Genomic DNA, 21718 nt, shown 5'->3' with positions numbered 1-21718 from the left:
AGTTAAAATGTCACCGCACGCCATGTTTTGCACACATGCCAGCCCTATGAAATTAACTTTCCACCCTTGGAAACAACCAAGTAGCTCTTCTACAGATCTCTTTCCACGAAGTTAGTATCCTTTGTCAGATAATGTGTGTATGTGTTTTTTATAGCAAAGCTACATCGAGCTATCTACTGTGTATACCGAGGGGAACGGTACTCCTAATTTTAGTATTGCAAATCCAAAGTCTTTCCACTGTCCCAGCAGCGAGGATAAGGACACCAAAACTTGTGTTCCAAGTAAAGCCAAACTAATGATTTGTACAAAGATAACTGGTACACTTTCAATAAAAATCAAGTTACAGGTACCCACTTAGATTAACACTCTTTGTATGTGCAGTAATGAATTAACACAACAACAATTTAACAGAATTTAAAATATTATATACTAACCCAGAAAAAATTGTGTGGCAAGTTGGTAAGCATAGATAGTCTTAAGCAATCCAAATTAAATTTTTAAAAAATGTAACTCCTCCAATTTTCAATAGTGACTGAATTCCTCACTACTGATTATTATTTTCAGGTTTAGTATGTAAATATAATTTGATAAAAAAGGTACAGGCAAATATATATATATATATACATGTGTGTGTCCTTTGTTTTTCAGAACAAATTGCTAAAAACTGAGAAACCATATGGTTTTAAGTTTCTTGAACTGTTATTTAAATCCTACACTTTATGTTTTCCTCTCATTTTAAACATTGCATAATAATTGCACACAAAATATTTTATTCTCCTCTAAAGAAAGTTGTTTTAGGAGTTAACACAATAAAGTTGTACATAATAAAACAATTTTTCCCTTTTTGTGAGACTAATTTTGAGACATATTACTCTTCACAGCTTCCACCAAATTGCGACAGTACAAAACTGTAATTTCACAAGACAATTTGCATATAAAGCCTTTACTGTGATAAGTTAATTTTTATTCCATATTTCACAACAATACATTATTTACCATATGCATACAATTATTTAGTTTTGAAAACGGAAACTACCATATTCATAAAATATGTTTGCATATCAATTGTCTGGGGGCTTGCATAACTTAAGTTCAACATCAAGTGTTTAAGAAGCGCCATCTAACGTGTACTTTGGGAAATTTAATGCAACTTTCCTATTCTTTGTGCAATGCAAAAAATATCCTACACACTTAACGTTAACGTCACCTAGTACTTGAATTTGAAATGTGCAAAGAATGGATATAATAAATAAAAAACTTTAAGTTACCTCATCTAATTCGTCTTTAGCTTCTACAACAGTATGATAAAACAGTAATGATGAGTTGTTCTTGCTAGTTTCCATCTTCTACACTCAATTATTCAAACACCCAACAACCACACACCATCCTTCACAAGGATAGCGCCATGTTTGCGGATTGATATAGTGATAAACACGTTGTAGAGGTACTATATTTCGTCACGCCCTTTACTATCTTTTTCAGTTATGTTTACACAATTATGAAGGCATTTTTTTCAATTTATTAAATTAACTTTATTTGTTTTGCAGAGTATAGTCGAATTTTTTAAACTACTTTATCTTAGAAATTTAGAATGAGTACCGGAAGTCGTAAGGAAGAAAACCGAATAATATCCTCTTTCACTGACCCCTTGAAAGTGAGTAAAAGTAGAAATTTATTTTTACAATTTTATTTTTGTCATTATAAAATATATATAAAACTTAAGTTTAACGGTTGTGAAATATTTTTGGTTTAAAATTTGATTTTATTTATAAATATTTTTCGGCATTACTCGTGTTCTGTATCCGGTTCCGATAAAGTCGCTAACGTTGAAGGAGCACGCGTTTAGTCATTTGTGATGGTTTCATCAGATTTTGATATATGTTAAAAAGTTGCCGATATATTTCTTATAAAAGAGAAAAGATTCATTTTGTGAAACTGAAGGTGTCGAATTTTTAAGTAAGATAATTTAGAATTTCATGCTTTCTAATTTATAAATTATATAGCTACAAACAAAATAACCCTTGTACTGTTATTGCTAGTGTTAGCTAAAATTGTTTGACAAATTAATGTGGTCGTTATATTATTTACATATGCAATTTTGCAATGTTCAAAAGACTGTGAGGTTTTTCCAGTTGTATTATTTCAGAATAACAGTAAACCATTTTTTCACATATGCTGTGAACTTGTGAAGTGACAGTGTCAGATAATCTGAAAAGCTTTCTACAATTTGTTAATAATTGTTATTATATTTTGTTCTTTTTTTTTAATTTTGTAAGTATTGGTTGTATGTGGTAGAATTCATGTAACATTCCTAGTCACAATGACCACGTATCTAATCATAAGTTGAAACAAGTAAAATAATCTATGTTTATTAGTAAGAAATATTTTTATAGTTGCTAATATTATGTAACTTTGTTTTTATCTTAAGTTAAATAGGTATTGAATCAAGATCGTGAACTTTTAGGTATTAGATAGAGAAAAAAATTACTTTGCCACTAGTTTTGTATTTATTCACCATGAAAGTGCCCAGTCTGGCCACTTGCTTTGGGTGCTCTGAGGGTCATGGGTTAGAATCCCTGTCACACCAAACATGCTCGCCTTTTCAGCCATGGGAGCATTATAATGTTTCATTCAATCCCACTATTCATTGATAAAAGAGTAGCCCAAAAGTTGTCGGTGAGTGCTAATGACTAGCTGCCTTCCCTCTAGCCTTAGATTGCTAAATTAGGGACATATAGTCTTCATGTAGCTTTGCGTGAAATTTAGGTCACAAACACTATGAAATATACATAAAGGGATATAGTACATAAGTTCAAAATGAAGGTTGGATCGTTTTGAATAAGTCACAAAAATAAGTATGTGTGCACTGAAATACAGTTAAGTTGTGCCATTTATTTAAAGTGTTATGATTTTGTTTTCTGGTATTATAAGAGCTAAAACTCATTCTTTCAACACATAAGGTATGGGGTATAGAATATAAATTCTAATAAATACTGATTGGTATAACTAAAAATGACTACTGTATGGAATAGTTGACACAAATGTTTACAACTATAAAATGTACAGTTGTCTAAAGATAGCCTCATTATGTTTGTATATTTCTCCTCACTATTGTTAAAGATATGGAAAACAATTGCAGTGTATTTAATTTTTACAGTCTCTTCTGTGCATGTAGATTTTACTTCTAGTTATAAGCTGCTACATCAGTAAAAACTTACAGCAAAAAAAAAGTCAAAAGTCATTTGGTGCAATAATATATTATCACATTGGATTTTATTAAACATGTTGAAATATTCCTGTTGTTTATTAAACATGTTGGAGTATTCCTGTTGTTTATTAAACATGTTGGAGTATTCCTGTTGTTTATTAAACATGTTGGAGTATTCCTGTTTGTTTATTAAACGCGTGTTGGAGTATTCCTGTTTGTTTATTAAACGCATGTTGGAGTATTCCTGTTTGTTTATTAAACACGTGTTGGAGTATTCCTGTTTGCTTATTAAAGGCGTGTTGGAGTATTCCTGTTTGCTTATTAAAGGCGTGTTGGAGTATTCCTGTTTGCTTATTAAAGGCGTGTTGGAGTATTCCTGTTTGCTTATTAAACGCGTGTTGGAGTATTTTTGCTTGCTTATTAAACACGTGTTGGAGTATTCCTGTTTGCTTATTAAAGGCGTGTTGGAGTATTCCTGTTTGCTTATTAAACGCGTGTTGGAGTATTCTTGCTTGCTTATTAAATGCATGTTGGAGTATTCCTGTTGTTTATTAAACATGTGTTGAAGTATTCTTGTTGCTATTTTCAGATTTTCTGTTAGCAGAATAAGAAAAATGGGTGATGCATTAGTTCAAGATACTTCAAAACTGACAGTAGCAGGTAAAAAGCTAGTAATGATGGTTTTATATAAAACTTGTACACATTGGATTGATGTTGTGAAATGTTACAGTTGAATTAACCAAATATTTGAAATTATAAATAGTCTTGCATCATGGTTTTAAAAACTTGTAAATATTTTAAATACATATTTAGAAAATGAATGTTGTAAATATTTTTAGAGATGAACAGCTTAAGTAGTGTTTACTTATCTTTAAATTTAGGTTGTATTTACACGTCGGAGAAAGTAGGTAGCGATGAACATGGTGATGGTTCTGAACAAAAGCCATTTAAAACAATTCTTAAAGTAGGTGGTTTTCCTTTTTTGTTTGTATCAGTTAATGCAGCTACTATTATGAAAGTAATTCTTTCCAAACAATTAATATTAATTTTACAAAATTTAATTTATTCAATAAATATTTTACCTCTCAACCAATCTACATTGAATATAGCTTTCCACTTTTATATACCCTTCCAGCAAGAGATCTCTCATCCAATCTACATTGAACATAGCTTTCCATTTTTATATACCTTACCAGCAAGAGTTTGAAATTATTCAGTGTAGCACCTCAAACTGTTTTAGCCAAAGAAAAGGATAGTGTAGATGAAATAAAAACTTAAGGCCTTTACCCAAATATTTAAATAGATAATCATAGATAGACATTTTATAAAAGGTTTTTTTTTACTATTAGAAACTCCTGAAAAAGATTTGAGTTCTTATGTTCCATTTAGGAAATTCTTGCAAAACTCACATCTGCAGATAAACTACTTACGAAAATATCAAAGCTGTGCTCAGTAATCTAGGTTCAACAAATTTATTTTACTTCAGTTATCTTCTTGAACCTTAATTACAAATGTTTAGTTTAAATCTGACCAAAAACTTAACAAAAATGAATGTTCATATGGAAACAGAGCCATATTGTTCTATGTATCTCAGGACAGCTGGTACGGTTATTAACACTTTTACTGATAAAGCTGAGAACAGTGTTTTGACCTTCTGAGTTCAAGTGGGTTTTTCATCATCACAAATTATTTTATTTTTCATATTGGTGTACATGCACTTGTGAATACTTTAATGTGGAAAAGATCATAAAGAAACCAACGGATGGTGAAAATTCAGACATTATCTTACTGTCAATTAACATCTAATAGAATATCATACAATTATCAGGAAATTTTGTTTTGCCTATAAGTTTATTTGATTCTATTTTTTAAATGTAGGTTCTGTAAGATATGTTGGAGCACAAATAAATAAAACTGTGACCATATTTTTCTGTTTTATGTATATATATTTTTTCAAATCTACAACTGTTATTTTCCTACTCTCAGGCCATGCACCACACTGGAAAAGAACCATTTCCATCCATTTATGTTGATTCGAAAACTGGTGAACAAGTGAGTAACATTAGGAAAACTTGGATAAAACTTATAAATACCATCATTACAATAGATTTTGAAGAAATTCAAGTTAACTATTCCAGTAAGAATTTTAATATAAGGAATTGTAGTAATTTCATGTATTAAATTATACCCATGACTATAAATAAACTTGTCCTACACTTCTGTTAATGATGTTTTAATATATATTTTTTAGGGATGGGAACTGGCTTCTCAGTCTCAGATTAAAAAAATAAAAAAGATTTGGGTTCGAGAGCAACATAAGAATGCTGAAAGAGAAAGGAAGGAGGCAGAAGATGCTGAAAAGAGAGAGAAAAACTTGGAAGAAGCCAAGAAGATTATAATTAAACCTCATCCATCACTTCCAGACCCATTCCAAGTATGTTAGTACTTGTAAATTTGTTTGTTAACCATTCCATATAGAACTGATCTTAAAACATTTGTGTAGTGACATAAATATGCTGTCAAAAATGGTTCACAAGAATGGTGAAATTATATCATACTTAGGCTTTAAAAACAGGTTTAATTAAAAAATTCTTAATTATAAATTTTGAAAATTAGATGTAATCCTTTTTTTGGGGAGCAGATAATATTTAAATTACTGCATTTTCCCATATGCTACCAAATCAATTTGCAAGTTCTTAATGAAAAAAATGTCTGAGGACTTACACACACCTTGTACCCTGCTGGTACAGTGGTGTGTCTGAGGAGTTACACACACCATGTAGTCTGCTGGTACAGTGGTGTGTCTGAGGATTTACACACACCATGTACCCTGCTGGTACAGTGGTGTGTCTGAGGACTTACACACACCATGTAGCCTGCTGGTACAGTGGTGTGTCTGAGGATTTTACACACACCATGTACCCTGCTGGTACAGTGGTGTGTCTGAGGACTTACACACACCATGTAGCCTGCTGGTACAGTGGTGTGTCTGAGGACTTACACACACCATGTACCCTGCTGGTACAGTGGTGTGTCTGAGGACTTACACACACCTTGTACTGTGCTGGTACAGTGGTGTGTCTGAGGACTTACACACACCTTGTACCCTGCTGGTACAGTGGTGTGTCTGAGGACTTACACACACTTTGTACCGTGCTGGTACAGTGGTGTGTCTGAGGACTTACACACCACTTGTAGTCTGCTGGTACAGTGGTGTGTCTGAGGAGTTACACACACCATGTACCCTGCTGGTACAGTGGTGTGTCTGAGGAGTTACACACACCATGTACCTTGCTGGTACAGTGGTGTGTCTGAGGACTTACACACAACTTGTACCCTGGTGGTACAGTGGTGTGTCTGATGACTTACACACACCATGTAGTCTGCTGGTACAGTGGTGTGTCTGAGGACTTACACACACCATGTAGCCTGCTGGTACAGTGGTGTGTCTGAGGACTTACACACACCATGTACCCTGCTGGTACAGTGGTGTGTCTGAGGATACACACACACCATGTACCCTGCTGGTACAGTGGTGTGTCTGAGGACTTACACAACTTGTACCCTGCTGGTACAGTGGTGTGTCTGAGGACTTACACACCACTTGTAGTCTGCTGGTACAGTGGTGTGTCTGAGGAGTTACACACACCATGTACCCTGCTGGTACAGTGGTGTGTCTGAGGAGTTACACACACCATGTACCCTGCTGGTACAGTGGTGTGTCTGAGGACTTACACACAACTTGTAGTCTGCTGGTACAGTGGTGTGTCTGAGGACTTACACACAACTTGTAGTCTGCTGGTACAGTGGTGTGTCTGAGGACTTACACACACCATGTAGCCTGCTGGTACAGTGGTGTGTCTGAGGACTTACACACACCATGTAGCCTGCTGGTACAGTGGTGTGTCTGAGGACTTACACACACCATGTACCCTGCTGGTACAGTGGTGTGTCTGAGGACTTACACACAACTCGTACCCTGCTGGTGCAATGGTGTGTCTGAGGACTTACACACAACTTGTACCCTGCTGGTGCAGTGGTGTGTCTGAGGAGTTACACACACCATGTAGTCTGCTGGTACAGTGGTGTGTCTGAGGACTTACACACACCATGTACCCTGCTGGTACAGTGGTGTGTCTGAGGACTTACACACACCATGTAGCCTGCTGGTACAGTGGTGTGTCTGAGGACTTACACACACCATGTACCCTGCTGGTACAGTGGTGTGTCTGAGGACTTACACACACCATGTAGCCTGCTGGTACAGTGGTGTGTCTGAGGACTTACACACACCATGTACCCTGCTGGTACAGTGGTGTGTCTGAGGACTTACACACACCTTGTACTGTGCTGGTACAGTGGTGTGTCTGAGGACTTACACACAACTTGTACCCTGGTGGTACAGTGGTGTGTCTGATGACTTACACACACCATGTAGTCTGCTGGTACAGTGGTGTGTCTGAGGACTTACACACACCATGTAGCCTGCTGGTACAGTGGTGTGTCTGAGGACTTACACACACCATGTACCCTGCTGGTACAGTGGTGTGTCTGAGGACTTACACACACCATGTACCCTGCTGGTACAGTGGTGTGTCTGAGGACTTACACACAACTTGTACCCTGCTGGTACAGTGGTGTGTCTGAGGACTTACACACCACTTGTAGTCTGCTGGTACAGTGGTGTGTCTGAGGAGTTACACACACCATGTACCCTGCTGGTACAGTGGTGTGTCTGAGGAGTTACACACACCATGTACCCTGCTGGTACAGTGGTGTGTCTGAGGACTTACACACAACTTGTAGTCTGCTGGTACAGTGGTGTGTCTGAGGACTTACACACACCATGTAGCCTGCTGGTACAGTGGTGTGTCTGAGGACTTACACACACCATGTAGCCTGCTGGTACAGTGGTGTGTCTGAGGACTTACACACACCATGTACCCTGCTGGTACAGTGGTGTGTCTGAGGACTTACACACAACTCGTACCCTGCTGGTGCAATGGTGTGTCTGAGGACTTACACACAACTTGTACCCTGCTGGTGCAGTGGTGTGTCTGAGGACTTACACACAACTTGTAGTCTGCTGGTACAGTGGTGTGTCTGAGGACTTACACACACCTTGTACCGTGCTGGTGTGTCTGAGGACTTACACACTGTTGGGGGAGTGCTTATTGTATTGAATAACTGAGGGGTACTTATTACTCCATCTTGTTTTATAGCAAGTAATACAGGTGAGGTAGACAGTAATTTTGTGACACTGAAAAATACTTTTTGAGTTGAGTGTTAAATAAAACTAAACATATTCCCTGTGTACATCATCTGTGATGTACTAATGTAAATAATTAATTTGTTATATTTGAAGAAGTAAATATGTGCTTTAATACATTTGAATTAAACATACAATTTAAAGTACACCATCAAGTCTTTAGGTACGTCAGATGAAATAATTACATATAACGCTAAATGCAACTGTTTTTCAAAAGGCTCATGGAGAGAAACAGAGCAGTGTTTGTGAAAATAAAAAGTGACTTGTATTTATCAAGAGTTATGATGTTCTTTCTGTGAATTATTTAAGAAAGAAATAGAACGTTTCACTTGATCAAACCCAATTCAATCCTTTTACGATGGGTCACAGGTCAAAGATCATGTCATCTCATTTGTTGACTTGAATTCAAAGTTTCATTGAATTGCTATTATATGACTTTGTCAATACATTTAGAGAATCGTTTTGTAGAGTATAATTCAGATTTAATATCATGCATGAGTTAATTTCTTGATTTAAAAGTAAATATTAAAACAACCCACCTGAATATAGATTTTAGTTTGTGGTGTGTTAAATGTAGCAGTGTTTAAAATTAGGTGGTGCTGGTGTTAAGTCTGTACTTTTGTACAAATTAGGAACTCAAATTAATAATATTAACAAAGTACAATATAAAATAAGAACCTCTTATCTTTTTATTTTCCCGAGATATAACTTCTGTACCAAATCAAACATGGTGGCCCTATTCACCTCTTTGCAATTTTTGCAATGGTCCCTTATGTACACGTACTTAAATATATGAAATGAATAACCAATCAACAGCTTAGAATGTTTCTTCAATGGTTTTCCAAGTCATTTGATGGTTACAAGGCTGGTCAAGTGACGGACCTCACACAGTTAGAGTATAGAAAATAATGCATAAAGTCTTACTGAAAACAAATGTTTGAAATGTAATTAGGAGGTTTTAGAAATTAACAACTAATATTTGAGATTTTATGGATGTAAATTTTTTTTTAATCATAACATGGAATCTCTTTGTACTCGTACTAGTAAATACAAAGACTCTTGTCAAACAAATCATCAATAAAAATATTTTATCAAAAATTCTGACTTTTGTGAACAAAATTCTTGTAATCTGTACTATAAGCTGACCAAATGTTGTAAAGACAAACATGTTGTATCAAAAGTTATAGCGTAAATAACACGAACAACTCGTGTATTATACAGACTCTGTCGCAAGATGGTAAACAAGTAAAACTTGTGTCTTGTTACTTTTATATGTAAATGTTTTTTTTTTGCATGTAGAGATATAAAACACATACATAGTGGACATTAAATTAATTTTTATTTATTGTGTTTTTTGCACGTATTTTTATCTCCAGATTGAACTAATTTTGACAGAAGTCTTGTTCTGGTTAAAACTCTGAAAGCTCTTGTAATACTTTTCAGATAAAAATTCGAGATTCAAAATCGTATCGTGATAAGAGGATTAAGATTTATGGATGGGTTCACCATTTGAGACGTCAAGGTTAGATTTTATTAGTTCGTAGTTCACTTCATAATTAGGCTTAAGTACTACATTATTCAGCTTAATATCAACAGTTAGGAGAATTCTTAATTTAATATTCCAGAGAATCTGGGAGAATTTCAATGCTTAAGGATTACATGTATGGTTTTTCTACATAAAACTATCATTAAAATAGTTTTAAACAATATTTCTGCTGATATTAATCTACATCTGTTTATATTGAGGTAAGCTATGTCCTAATAAACTTTTTGTCCATGATGACAAACTTGTTTTTGTTGGAGTTACAATAGGACTAGTTTTTATAGTATGAAATTTGTGGGAACATTTCTATTAAACTGTCATTTAAAATGGATTCAGTTATTTGTGATAATTTTCAATCTTGATGTATTTTTGCAACATTGAAATGTGATCACTTAAGGGTGAATATATATTTGTTTTTTTTTGGAAATTTTCAACACAAAATACTAAATCAGTTTTAACATCGAAATTATCATAATTAGGCAAACTATTTAATGGAAGTGGAAGCTCTGTTTTATAACAGTTAAAATTAACACACACGCACGTTTCGAACCATTGGACTGTTGACCATACTTGGATAGCACATTTCTTTGGGAATATTGTTGAATCTCACTGCTAGTTCTATTTCAATATTAACACTTCCTTTGTTTGCTAACAGTGTTTAGATAACATTTCATTAGGAATATTGTTGAATCTCACTGCTAGTTCTATTTCAATATTAACACTTCCTTTGTCTGCTAACAGTGTTTAGCTAACAGATTTCTTTGGGAATATTGTTGAATCTTACTGCTAGTTTTGTTGCTATAACATTTCTTTTATATGCTAACAGTGTTTGAATAACATATTTATTTGGGATTGTTGAATCATTTGCCTGCTGTAATTTTATATTTAATTTAAAAGTATTTGATTCAGGTCTATAATTTACTGTTTACTATTTAAGAATATAAAAAAGATGGACATGTTTTATTTTGTCCTCGAAAGGAATTGAACATAACATTTATAAGCTACGTTCTCATTTGTTATGCCTCCTTTGATCACACACTTGGCTTGACTCATTGAAGAAAATGTACCTCGGACACATTTTTTTAATTTTGTGATGAACTGAAATGCAAGTTTTCAATACATTATTATGAAACATTATGTTTAGAGTAGTCCTAATTTTGTTATGATTTGATATAGAGGTTGTAGGTACCTTGTTATTGTTTGTGGTAGTTTCAATTTTCATACTCTACATTTTTCAGGTAAGGTACTGATGTTTATTGTCCTCAGGGATGGAACTGGCTTTCTTCAGTGTGTGTTGACTGATTCACTGGTAAGAAAGTTAAATTACAAATCATAAGAAACTTCTGTTTTGACTAATATAACAAGTTAACTAATTCAAGGGATGTTTAGAAAGAAACAGTGTTTTATTATATTTAGGCCACACATGTAACATTCCAATCAGCAAACTAATGTTATAATACTGGTACAGTGAAAAAATATACCATAGGTGGCTCTGTAAAGTTATATATCATGTTATACATATTTACTAATTGACGTAGCTGTGGATTTGATGTTTCTTCCACCATTTATACTCACCTTTAGTTTGTGCCAGCTCCGTGTATGCAATGTTTCAACAGCAGAAGGTCCTGACACACATTCAATTTTTTTAATCTAAAGTGATTATGGTAACTGTGTTAAAACAATATGATGGAACATGCATACATTATGATTGAGTCATTTATATTCTAAACGTTTTTTGTATATTTTTCTAGTGTCAGACGTATAATGCACTAATCCTTGCAACGGAAGCAACAGTGTGTGTCTATGGAATTCTCAAAGAAGTTCCTGATGGGAAAATAGTACTTGGTCACTTTTTTCTTATTTGCTTTCTTCAATATCCCAAAATTTATTATTACATATTTAATGCAATAATCATTTTATATATTCTACATTGGATATTTTGAGAACTTGGGTTGTATTTGAAGTAAGTTTATAATAAACATTTCTTGGAGCTGTGTTTAACTTTAGATTTCTCCCATACTTTATCTTACAAATGTATTTACTTTTTCATTTATATGGTCATAATCTTTGAGAATATTCTTGATTTCTGTTGTATGTGATTGTAACCATTTATATAAAGAAACCTGATGTTGTGTTTCAGCATTTATTCCATAAATACAAGAACTGCCTACATAATTTAACATGTGTAAGGTTTCTTATTGAACACCTTGTCTAGTTTTTATAAGATTTGTGCCTCAGTTACGTTTTCTTTTTTCTTATCGGTAAATCTAGTTTGGTACTAACAGACAAATGTATAAAAATGTCATTCTGAAAAAGCCAAGGAATTATTGTTTATCATTTTCTAAATGACATTTCCTCCTTAAGGCCCCTGGTGGTCATGAACTACAGTGTGATTACTGGGAATTAATTGGAGAATCTCCCTCTGGTGGTTTGGAGAATGAAATAAATGAGGTAATTTAATATACTAAATGAAAATATTACTTAAAATATTAGTAGTGACATCAAATGTTCACTAATGAATGATAAAATAATATAGAAACATTTTTATACCATGGATATCCAACTGATAATTCATTGCATCTTAATATAACTTTTTGGTTTTCCTGCAAACCTGATTTTAAACACTTATCAAATCTTGTTGATTTCTTATGTTGGTTTTTAATTAGTTTTTGTTGTGATTGAGTTTGTTTTTTATCAGATATTCTTGATAAATTATACATACCTTATAGTTCTCATTTTAAATCTCAAATAGAAAATATCTCAAGACAATAATGAAATAAATTTTCTTTAATAAGTTATTTTTTCTTAAAGAAACAAGGCATAACACAGTGAATTATGGGTTTTATAATCTTTAAAAGAAATGGTTTTGAGTTTTATTGATTATATTTAAACTGTATTGAAAGTCTACATAAACAGTTTTATAGTATTTGATTTAAAATATGTTTATTTTCATAATTAGATCAAATAAGAAATGTTCATTTTTTTAATATTTTGGTTTCTGTTAGGAATCCCATGTTGATGTTCAATTGGATCAAAGACATCTGATGTTACGAGGTGAAACAGTAAGTTTCAAACTAAACACATTTTAATTTTTTTTTTTTACCAATAATACAGGGAGAAACAGTAAGTTTCAAACTAAACAAACACATTGTAATTTTTTTTACCGATAATACAGGGAGAAACAGTTAGTTTCAAACTAAACAAACACATTTTAATTTTTTTTACTGATAATACAGGGAGAAACAGTTAGTTTCAAACTAAACAAACATATTTTAATTTTTTTTACCAATAATACAGGGAGAAACAGTTAGTTTCAAACTAAACAAACATATTTTAATTTTTTTTACCAATAATGCAGGGAGAAACAGTTAGTTTCAAACTAAACAAACATATTTTAATTTTTTTTACCAATAATACAGGGAGAAACAGTAAGTTTCAAACTAAACAAACACATTTTAATTTTTTTTACCAATAATACAGGGAGAAACAGTAAGTTTCAAACTAAACAAACACATTTTAAGTTTTTGCTGATAATAGAAACATCAAGTTTTCAAACTTAACAAGTGAATATTACTTTTTTACAGATCTATAGGTTCTACTTTCTGTGAAAAGAAAAACCCTCATTTTATTTATTATAAATTACCTCTTTTGCTCTAGGCTTCATGTAATATGCACGAGTTTGTGTACACGTTTGCTCATGTTATTTGCACTTTTGATACAGTATGTGTATGTTCACAAAACTTGGTAAAGATTACAAATATTTTGTATTAAAAAAATCAATTTTTTACGAAGTATATTTAACTAAAGATTTGTTTGTGAAAATATTGAGTCTCTCTGGTTACTAACTTGGTTAAATGTGTAATGACTCTTGTTGCATAGTTAGAAAGCCAAGACAATCATGAGAGTTAATGGAAATTGTCTACTTTTTTGCATGTAATAATATTAATCTGTTACTTTTTGCATTATTTAATTAAATACAAATTTAGTGCATTACAACCATTAGAATAAAAAAAAAAAGTAGGCTTGTGTTTCCTTGACAAGAAAAAATAAGATTGGGTAAGTACATTATTCCTTGTGTTTCATGTTTATTCTTTATTTACTATAATACAAACAACTGAAATTTAAAAATAGCAATATTTATGTAGTAGATAATAATAATAAAATAAAAATATTTCATGAGCCATACTTGCAAGTTGCAAATGGATAACATAAATCAATAGCATAACGAGAGCTGCACATGCTCCAAGTGATTTACAACTCGTAATGTGCAGATAGTAGCTAGACAAGGTTCAAAGGACAATAAAATAATGAAACTTGGTTATGCATTTAAAGCTTCTTAGGATAAACAAATGTAATTTCATGTTACAATTTAGTCATTTAATACATTTCAAACTTTTTTTTTTCCTCAGGTTACGAGGTCTGTCAAATTGACCAATCCCATTTTGAGTTAGGGTAATGAAAATAACATGTAAAATAGTAGGCTTTCCAGAAGAAAAAAAAAAGTTTGGAATGTATTAAGGAGGTTTTAAGGATTACACAAATGAAATTTGAAATTTTTGAGATTGCTTTAATACAAGAATTACTTTGCACATGGATTATTCAAAACAAACACTTAATGTATTTTTGTTTTAACTTTATTAAAAGACTGTACAGATATACATACTATATTAAAAGTTAGTTAACATAGTTAAACATATAAAGACATAAAGCAAGTACCAAGAGGTCAAGTGGTCAAATTGACGAAGCCCACATTGAAGAAATTCAAGTCAGTATCAAGTAGAACAGTTTACAAGTAGCTGTGCTCCATGTTTAAAGTGTTTTTAATTTTTAGTAAATTGATAAAAGGAAAACAACAGTATTAGAACTTTTGTTGAAAGGCTGGTTTGAAACTAAAGCCTCAGGTGAAACATTTAAAATCTTCATTCTCAAACTCATTCAGTAACACACATTAGATATTTTTCCAAGTTTTAGGAAATAAATCCAGTTGTGTTATTCTTGTAATTAGTATTTCTTTTCACAGCTGTCCCAAATCATGAGAGCACGCTCAGTGATAATGCACTGTTTCAGAGAACACTATTTTAGCCGAGGATATGTGGAGGTTACACCACCTACCTTAGTTCAGGCTCAAGTTGAAGGAGGTGCTACATTGTTTAAACTGGATTACTTTGGACAAGAAGTAAGTGTATTTTTCACACATTTTATGATATTTTTCAAAAACAAGTTCACTCTTGTAACACAAATGATACAAATATCTACTATATAAAATATCTTTAAACAATTCGTGTTACTTAAGTTTTTTAAACATAACAATGATTTAGGAGCAACATGCCCCCAATCTTTAAGAACCTTTTGATTAAATACTAGTTATATGTTTGTACTGGATGTGCTGTAAACTTACAGTATAATCCAGTTCCAGTCACATATTGTATTTCCACATTAGAAAAGTCCTACAACTTGGGTGGATCTATCAACACTTAGACCTATGTCAGAACTTACCCCCACCCCAAATGAAATTGATGTATTTTAAAATGTCTTCTCACATATTGTAGATACATAAACCACACGACAAAAATTGTTTCACATCTTAACAGCCTATTCTAAGCTGTAACTGTGAGTAAAAAGGTTGTAGCAAGAAGAGATAATTGTTTACTAAACTTCTTTATTTACTGTTCTGTGTTTTATCAAAACTAAGTTTAAGAACTTATTTGTAAATAATAATATATATACATGTATAATAATTGAAATGTGACTGTATATTACAAAATATTAGTCCACTAAAACACAGCACAGGTCACTTTGTAATGGCCATTTTTATGTTCTTGGATACGATAACATTAGTGCACACGTGCCACATCATTGTAAATTCTGTATTCTTGGTATGTATGTGTATAGTGTTATGATATTTAAGCTATTTATGTGTTTTCTTATTATAATTTGTGGCAATTCTATAATGAAAAAAGCATAATATGTATTCATTTCTTAATTGTTTATGATGGTTACGAGATTGGTCCTACTGACAGACCTTTTTGTTAGGGTAGATAAAATAAGAAAATATAAAGTACCAGTTAAACAATTGTTTGAAACATATTTAGAAAATTTTGTGTGAATAATGCTTGAGATTTTTGGGATGAAGAATTTTTTTTTAATCATAACATGAAAACCACAGAGAAGTAACAAAACACAACTGATATTATCACAAACAAAACTTTAGTAGTAACAAAACACAACTGATATTATCACAAACAAAACTTTAGTAGTAACAAAACACAACTGATATCATCACAAACAAAACTTTAGTAGTAACAAAACACAACTGATATCATCACAAACAAAACTTTAGTAGTAACAAAACACAACTGATATCATCACAAACAAAACTTTGGTAGTAACAAAACACAACTGATATCATCACAAACAAAACTTTAGTAGTAACAAAACACAACTGATATTATCACAAACAAAACTTTAGTAGTAACAAAACACAACTGATATCATCACAAACAAAACTTTAGTAGTAACAAAACACAACTGATATCATCACAAACAAAACTTTAGTAGTAACAAAACACAACTGATATCATCACAAACAAAACTTTAGTAGAAACAAAACACAACTGATATTATCACAAACAAAACTTTAGTAGTAACAAAACACAACTGATATCATCACAAACAAAACTTTAGTAGTAACAAAACACAACTGATATCATCACAAACAAAACTTTAGTAGTAACAAAACACAACTGATATCATCACAAACAAAACTTTAGTAGTAACAAAACACAACCGATATCATCACAAACAAAACTTTAGTAGTAACAAAACACAACTGATATCATCACAAACAAAACTTTGGTAGTAACAAAACACAACTGATATTATCACAAACAAAACTTTAGTAGTAACAAAACACAACTGATATCATCACAAACAAAACTTTAGTAGTAACAAAACACAACTGATATCATCACAAACAAAACTTTAGTAGTAACAAAACACAACTGATATTATCACAAACAAAACTTTAGTAGTAACAAAACACAACTGATATTATCACAAACAAAACTTTAGTAGTAACAAAACACAACTGATATCATCACAAACAAAACTTTAGTAGTAACAAAACACAACTGATATCATCACAAACAAAACTTTAGTAGTAACAAAACACAACTGATATCATCACAAACAAAACTTTAGTAGTAACAAAACACAACTGATATCATCACAAACAAAACTTTAGTAGTAACAAAACACAACTGATATTATAATAACAAAACTTTAGTAGTAACAAAACACAACTGATATTATCACAAACAAAACTTTAGTAGTAACAAAACACAACTGATATCATCACAAACAAAACTTTAGTAGTAACAAAACACAACTGATATTATCACAAACAAAACTTTAGTAGTAACAAAACACAACTGATATTATCACAAACAAAACTTTAGTAGTAACAAAACACAACTGATATCATCACAAACAAAACTTTAGTAGTAACAAAACACAACTGATATCATCACAAACAAAACTTTAGTAGTAACAAAACACAACTGATATCATCACAAACAAAACTTTGGTAGTAACAAAACACAACTGATATTATCACAAACAAAACTTTAGTAGTAACAAAACACGACTGATATTATCACAAACAAAACTTTAGTAGTAACAAAACACAACTGATATCATCACAAACAAAACTTTAGTAGTAACAAAACACAACTGATATCATCACAAACAAAACTTTAGTAGTAACAAAACACAACTGATATTTTCACAGACAAAACTTTGGTAGAAATACATTATTAAAGTATACAAAAGACTTTTAATGTTTACTAAAGGTCCACCAACTGTTGTGTAAATACATTGAAAGTTATAGTATAAATATATAACATGTGCAAACATGTATACAAACTTGTATCTTATACCAAGCCGATGGGAAAAAACGGTTAGTTTCATTGTTAGTTTTAATTGGCCATTACGTATCAGTAGTTTTGTCTTTGAAGTTACACAGATGCAGCTATGTGATGATAAAATATATTAAGATATTAATAAAGTCACTGGTAAGGTATGAAAAATATTTTTTTTTTTGTAACGTGCCCAATATTGGGATATATGTCTTTTTAAAATCTCATTAGGAATAAAGTTGCATGGCCAAAATGTTGACCACATTTGTGGTCAGTTTGGTTTGTGTTGACCGTACATTTCATTCTACTATTACAGTCACTTCAGTTATTTTTTTAAGTCGTAACGTTGTTGTAATTGAAAGAGAAATACGTGGACAGTTTTTCTTTACTGACAAAGAATCGTATGAATGTATAATTTTGAAATTTCATTGATATGTGTAGCAAAAATATTAAATACATGGTTCTTTTCTCCCAGGACAAATTACAGATCACAGCTATGTTTGTACTAATATTTTTCAGGCCTATCTGACACAGTCATCACAGCTGTATCTGGAAACTGTCATTCCATCATTAGGTGATGTGTTTTCTATCGCACAGTCTTACCGGGCAGAGGTGTCTCGTACACGTAGACACGTAGCTGAGTAAGTTACTCCTCAAACTGTTGTGTAACAGAAGTTCTATTTGAAAGCACATACACCTAGTTAACAACATGATACACTTGTACGGATCATAAGGTTCTTGTTTATGGAAAATTTAACTAACGGATGATGAAACAACGATGATATTGCTGTTCGACTGAAATAAGAACTGTGAAATGAGCTATGCTTTAATTTAACTGGTCATATACTCTTTAAACCAAACCAAGACAAATTAACTGTGTGTTTCAGTATACATAACCCACTTAAATGTGTATGTCATTGAACAGCACATACCAAGTTTGGGTCAGAACATTAGTTATTTTTTTTTTTACGTGCTTCTAAGATATTTGTTTTCCATTAAGAGGTATCGCAAAAGAAGTTTCTTCAGGAAGGGACTCTGTGTCAAATGTGACGTGTTGTAGACTGTGAGTTATATAAGAATACAGGTTTTATATATACACACACACATACATGTAGCCATATAAATGTCGAGGGGCTGTTCTTACAGTGCAAGTTGACTAGAAACATATTTGTTATGTGTGTTTAGGAGCAAATACAGATTTACAGTTTAAATAAAACACTTAGTTCAACTACGGTGTTAAGTTTACATTCTCATCTGTCCGGTGTTTTCTAACACATTACAAACATTATTACTATTTGCTGATAAATTCTTACATTTCATTTGTTGTTTGTAAAATGTAGAACAGGAAATAAAGAAGTTTTCTAGTTACAAAATTTGTTCTTTTTTGTGGCTCGTCGTAATTTGCTTCGTCTTATCAAATATCGCATGTGGAGAATGTAAAACAAAGTATGTTTTTAGGGGTTTTTATACATTAATTTTTTTAAATGACACAAATCATAAATTACCATTTTAAATACCACAGAATTCCACTGTAAGTTACCAGGCTTAGTGACTGAGCTGGATTTGGATCTAAAAAAAACATGATTTCTTCAAGCTCAGTAATGACTTGGAATCTCTCATAAACAGAAAGGATTTCCTTTGTGAATTATTTTCAGTGGCTCAGGTAACCACATAGGGGACATTCTAAGCTTTTGATTGGTTAGTCATGCATCACAGACAGAAACAGCTACATGTAAGCATTTCCAAAAATGGAAATAGGTGGGGTGCGGCTGTTGTTTGATATCTCAACAATATAAAAGATAGGAGGTTCTTATTTTATATCCTAGCTTGTCAGTAATTTGACTTCCTAATTGTCATCCCATATCCTGCATGTGTTTATGATTTATATCTTTTCTACCCCACTTCTACATTTGAAACTCTGTATTGTAGGTTTACTCATATAGAAGGGGAGTGTCCATTTATTACCTTCAATGAACTTCTTGATAAACTTGAAGACCTTATTGTTGATGTAGTGGACAGAGTTCTACAGTCTCCTGTAGCAGATATTGTGTACCATTTTAACCCAGTAAGTACTGTAATGAAAAGTCATGTTTAGTAGCTCTAATGTTCCACTTCAGTAAAATGGGTATGTGACATTTTTAACAATAGAAACAGTTTTAATGCCTACATGTCAAAACAGCTCATTTGGGTTGAGAAAATATTTTACGTAGAGGAGCGAACAACGAGCTGTTTTTACATGTATATTTCTCTGCAAGTGGGCTTTTCTCAACATCACCGAGTTTTAAAGCCTTTGTATCAGCTCATATGCTAATTTGTTTTCATAAATATATAATATTGGTGTAATTTATTATGTATGCTGTATACTTCTGTCTTCTAGGACTTCAAGCCTCCCAAGAAACCCTTTCGAAGAATGAACTACACAGATGCATTAGTATACCTAAGAGAACACAACATAACTAAAGATGATGGAACATTCTATGAATTTGGTGATGACATTCCAGAAATGCCTGAACGTAAAATGACTGATCAGATTAATGAGGTAAACTCAGTTGTTTTGGGAAAGGGTAATATTTTTGTTAACGTGTTAAAGTGTTGTGTTTAACGTTGTCAACATTAATTCATCACAGAAAATATGTTTAGTAAATGAACTATATGTTAGATATAGAAAATAACAATGGAAACAGATCATATTAAAATACGTTTAAATTCCTGTTATGTTGACTTTTCATAAGATCTTCCTCATTTTACCTGTGATGCATCAGAAGGATGGGCTAGCCAATAAAGTAATTATCATAGTAAAACCCTCACTGGAAAGTTTATATAAGTAGGGTTAAAAAACACTTGTATTTGACTGCATTTAAAGAGAGAGACAAGAGTAAAATTTGCTGAAAGATAGTACTGAGGAATTAGACGTTCGTTACTTCTCTGTTGAGCAGGATTCATACCCATCTATAAACTAAACATTATTAAATGTTTTATATAAACCTTTTATAGCACCTGTCCCTTAAACAACTTCTTTCTTGAATTTTTAGCCAATCATGTTGTGTCGTTTTCCTGCTGAGATAAAATCTTTCTACATGCCGAGGTGTCCCGAGGACCGCAGGTTGACTGAATCTGTTAAGTATAGTCATTTTATTTTGTACGTTAGGTTGCTTTAGTGTTGTACACCTTAAGGAAATTTTGTAATATCAAATCTAAGAGCTTGCAGTTTTCTTGAATATATTTATTCATGTACTTTTGAAAGGCAAAAGAAATGGAGAAACAAACATAAGTTATAATGATCATTTTATATAAATGATATTTCTACATGTCTATGTCCTATTTACTTTTGGTTAGCAAGATTGATACAACTACATGCAGAATAGTGCATGAAAACCTGGAAAAATTAATATACATAACTAATAAGGAATTCTAACTTTGTTATAGAAGGGTAAAATTCATGGCTATGTCAGTCAGTGTAATTAGAAGACCCACCCAGCACTTTGCTGTCCTCCATATTCGTGAACAAAGTTCTCCCACCTTGTACTTTTTTAAATTATCATTGTTAAAGATTGAAACACCTGGATGTTGTAATTATTGTGAAGAAACATGCAGTATTTCCACTAATCTGTTCTCCTTGTTAAGGTTGATGTTCTGATGCCCGGTGTTGGGGAGATTGTTGGAGGATCCATGAGAACGTGGAAGCTGGATGAGTTGATGGATGGATTTGCACGAAATGGAATTGATCCAAAGAACTATTACTGGTATACCGACCAGGTGAGTGATGTTAATCAACCAGTTTT

At 32.3% G+C, this 21718-nt stretch overlaps 2 protein-coding genes across 5 annotated transcripts in view; one reads left to right on the top strand and one right to left on the bottom strand.

Annotated features, from left to right (window-relative positions):
* IntS3 (integrator complex subunit 3) overlaps positions 1–1436 on the bottom strand; it is a 46814-nt gene extending 45378 nt beyond the window's left edge. The window contains exon 1 of the mRNA XM_076494127.1: positions 1269–1436. Within this exon, the coding sequence (XP_076350242.1) occupies positions 1269–1343 (75 nt within the window). The 5' untranslated portion in view covers positions 1344–1436. The remainder of the gene's footprint in view (positions 1–1268) is intronic.
* A 15-nt stretch (positions 1437–1451) lies between these two features.
* AsnRS (asparagine--tRNA ligase) overlaps positions 1452–21718 on the top strand; it is a 28258-nt gene continuing 7991 nt past the window's right edge. For 2 of the 4 annotated variants that reach the window (XM_076494129.1, XM_076494131.1), the window contains exons 1-16: positions 1452–1654; positions 3798–3868; positions 4090–4172; positions 5195–5260; positions 5460–5642; positions 9921–9999; positions 11259–11329; positions 11772–11858; positions 12385–12471; positions 13026–13082; positions 15041–15196; positions 18456–18577; positions 19866–20001; positions 20314–20475; positions 20969–21052; positions 21561–21692. In XM_076494129.1, coding sequence (XP_076350244.1) covers positions 3823–3868; positions 4090–4172; positions 5195–5260; positions 5460–5642; positions 9921–9999; positions 11259–11329; positions 11772–11858; positions 12385–12471; positions 13026–13082; positions 15041–15196; positions 18456–18577; positions 19866–20001; positions 20314–20475; positions 20969–21052; positions 21561–21692 — 1551 coding nt within the window. In that variant the 5' untranslated portion in view covers positions 1452–1654; positions 3798–3822. Of the gene's footprint in view, positions 1655–1804; positions 1957–3797; positions 3869–4089; positions 4173–5194; positions 5261–5459; positions 5643–9920; positions 10000–11258; positions 11330–11771; positions 11859–12384; positions 12472–13025; positions 13083–15040; positions 15197–18455; positions 18578–19865; positions 20002–20313; positions 20476–20968; positions 21053–21560; positions 21693–21718 lie in introns of those variants that run through there. The other 2 variants (XM_076494128.1, XM_076494130.1) reach the window with 1 other exon arrangement.

This window comes from Tachypleus tridentatus, chromosome 3 (genome assembly GCF_004210375.1).
Source record: "Tachypleus tridentatus isolate NWPU-2018 chromosome 3, ASM421037v1, whole genome shotgun sequence".
Lineage (NCBI taxonomy): Eukaryota > Metazoa > Arthropoda > Merostomata > Xiphosura > Limulidae > Tachypleus > Tachypleus tridentatus.
The sequence above is the reverse complement of the archived record's forward strand: the minus strand, read 5'-3'. Positions and strand labels throughout refer to the sequence as shown.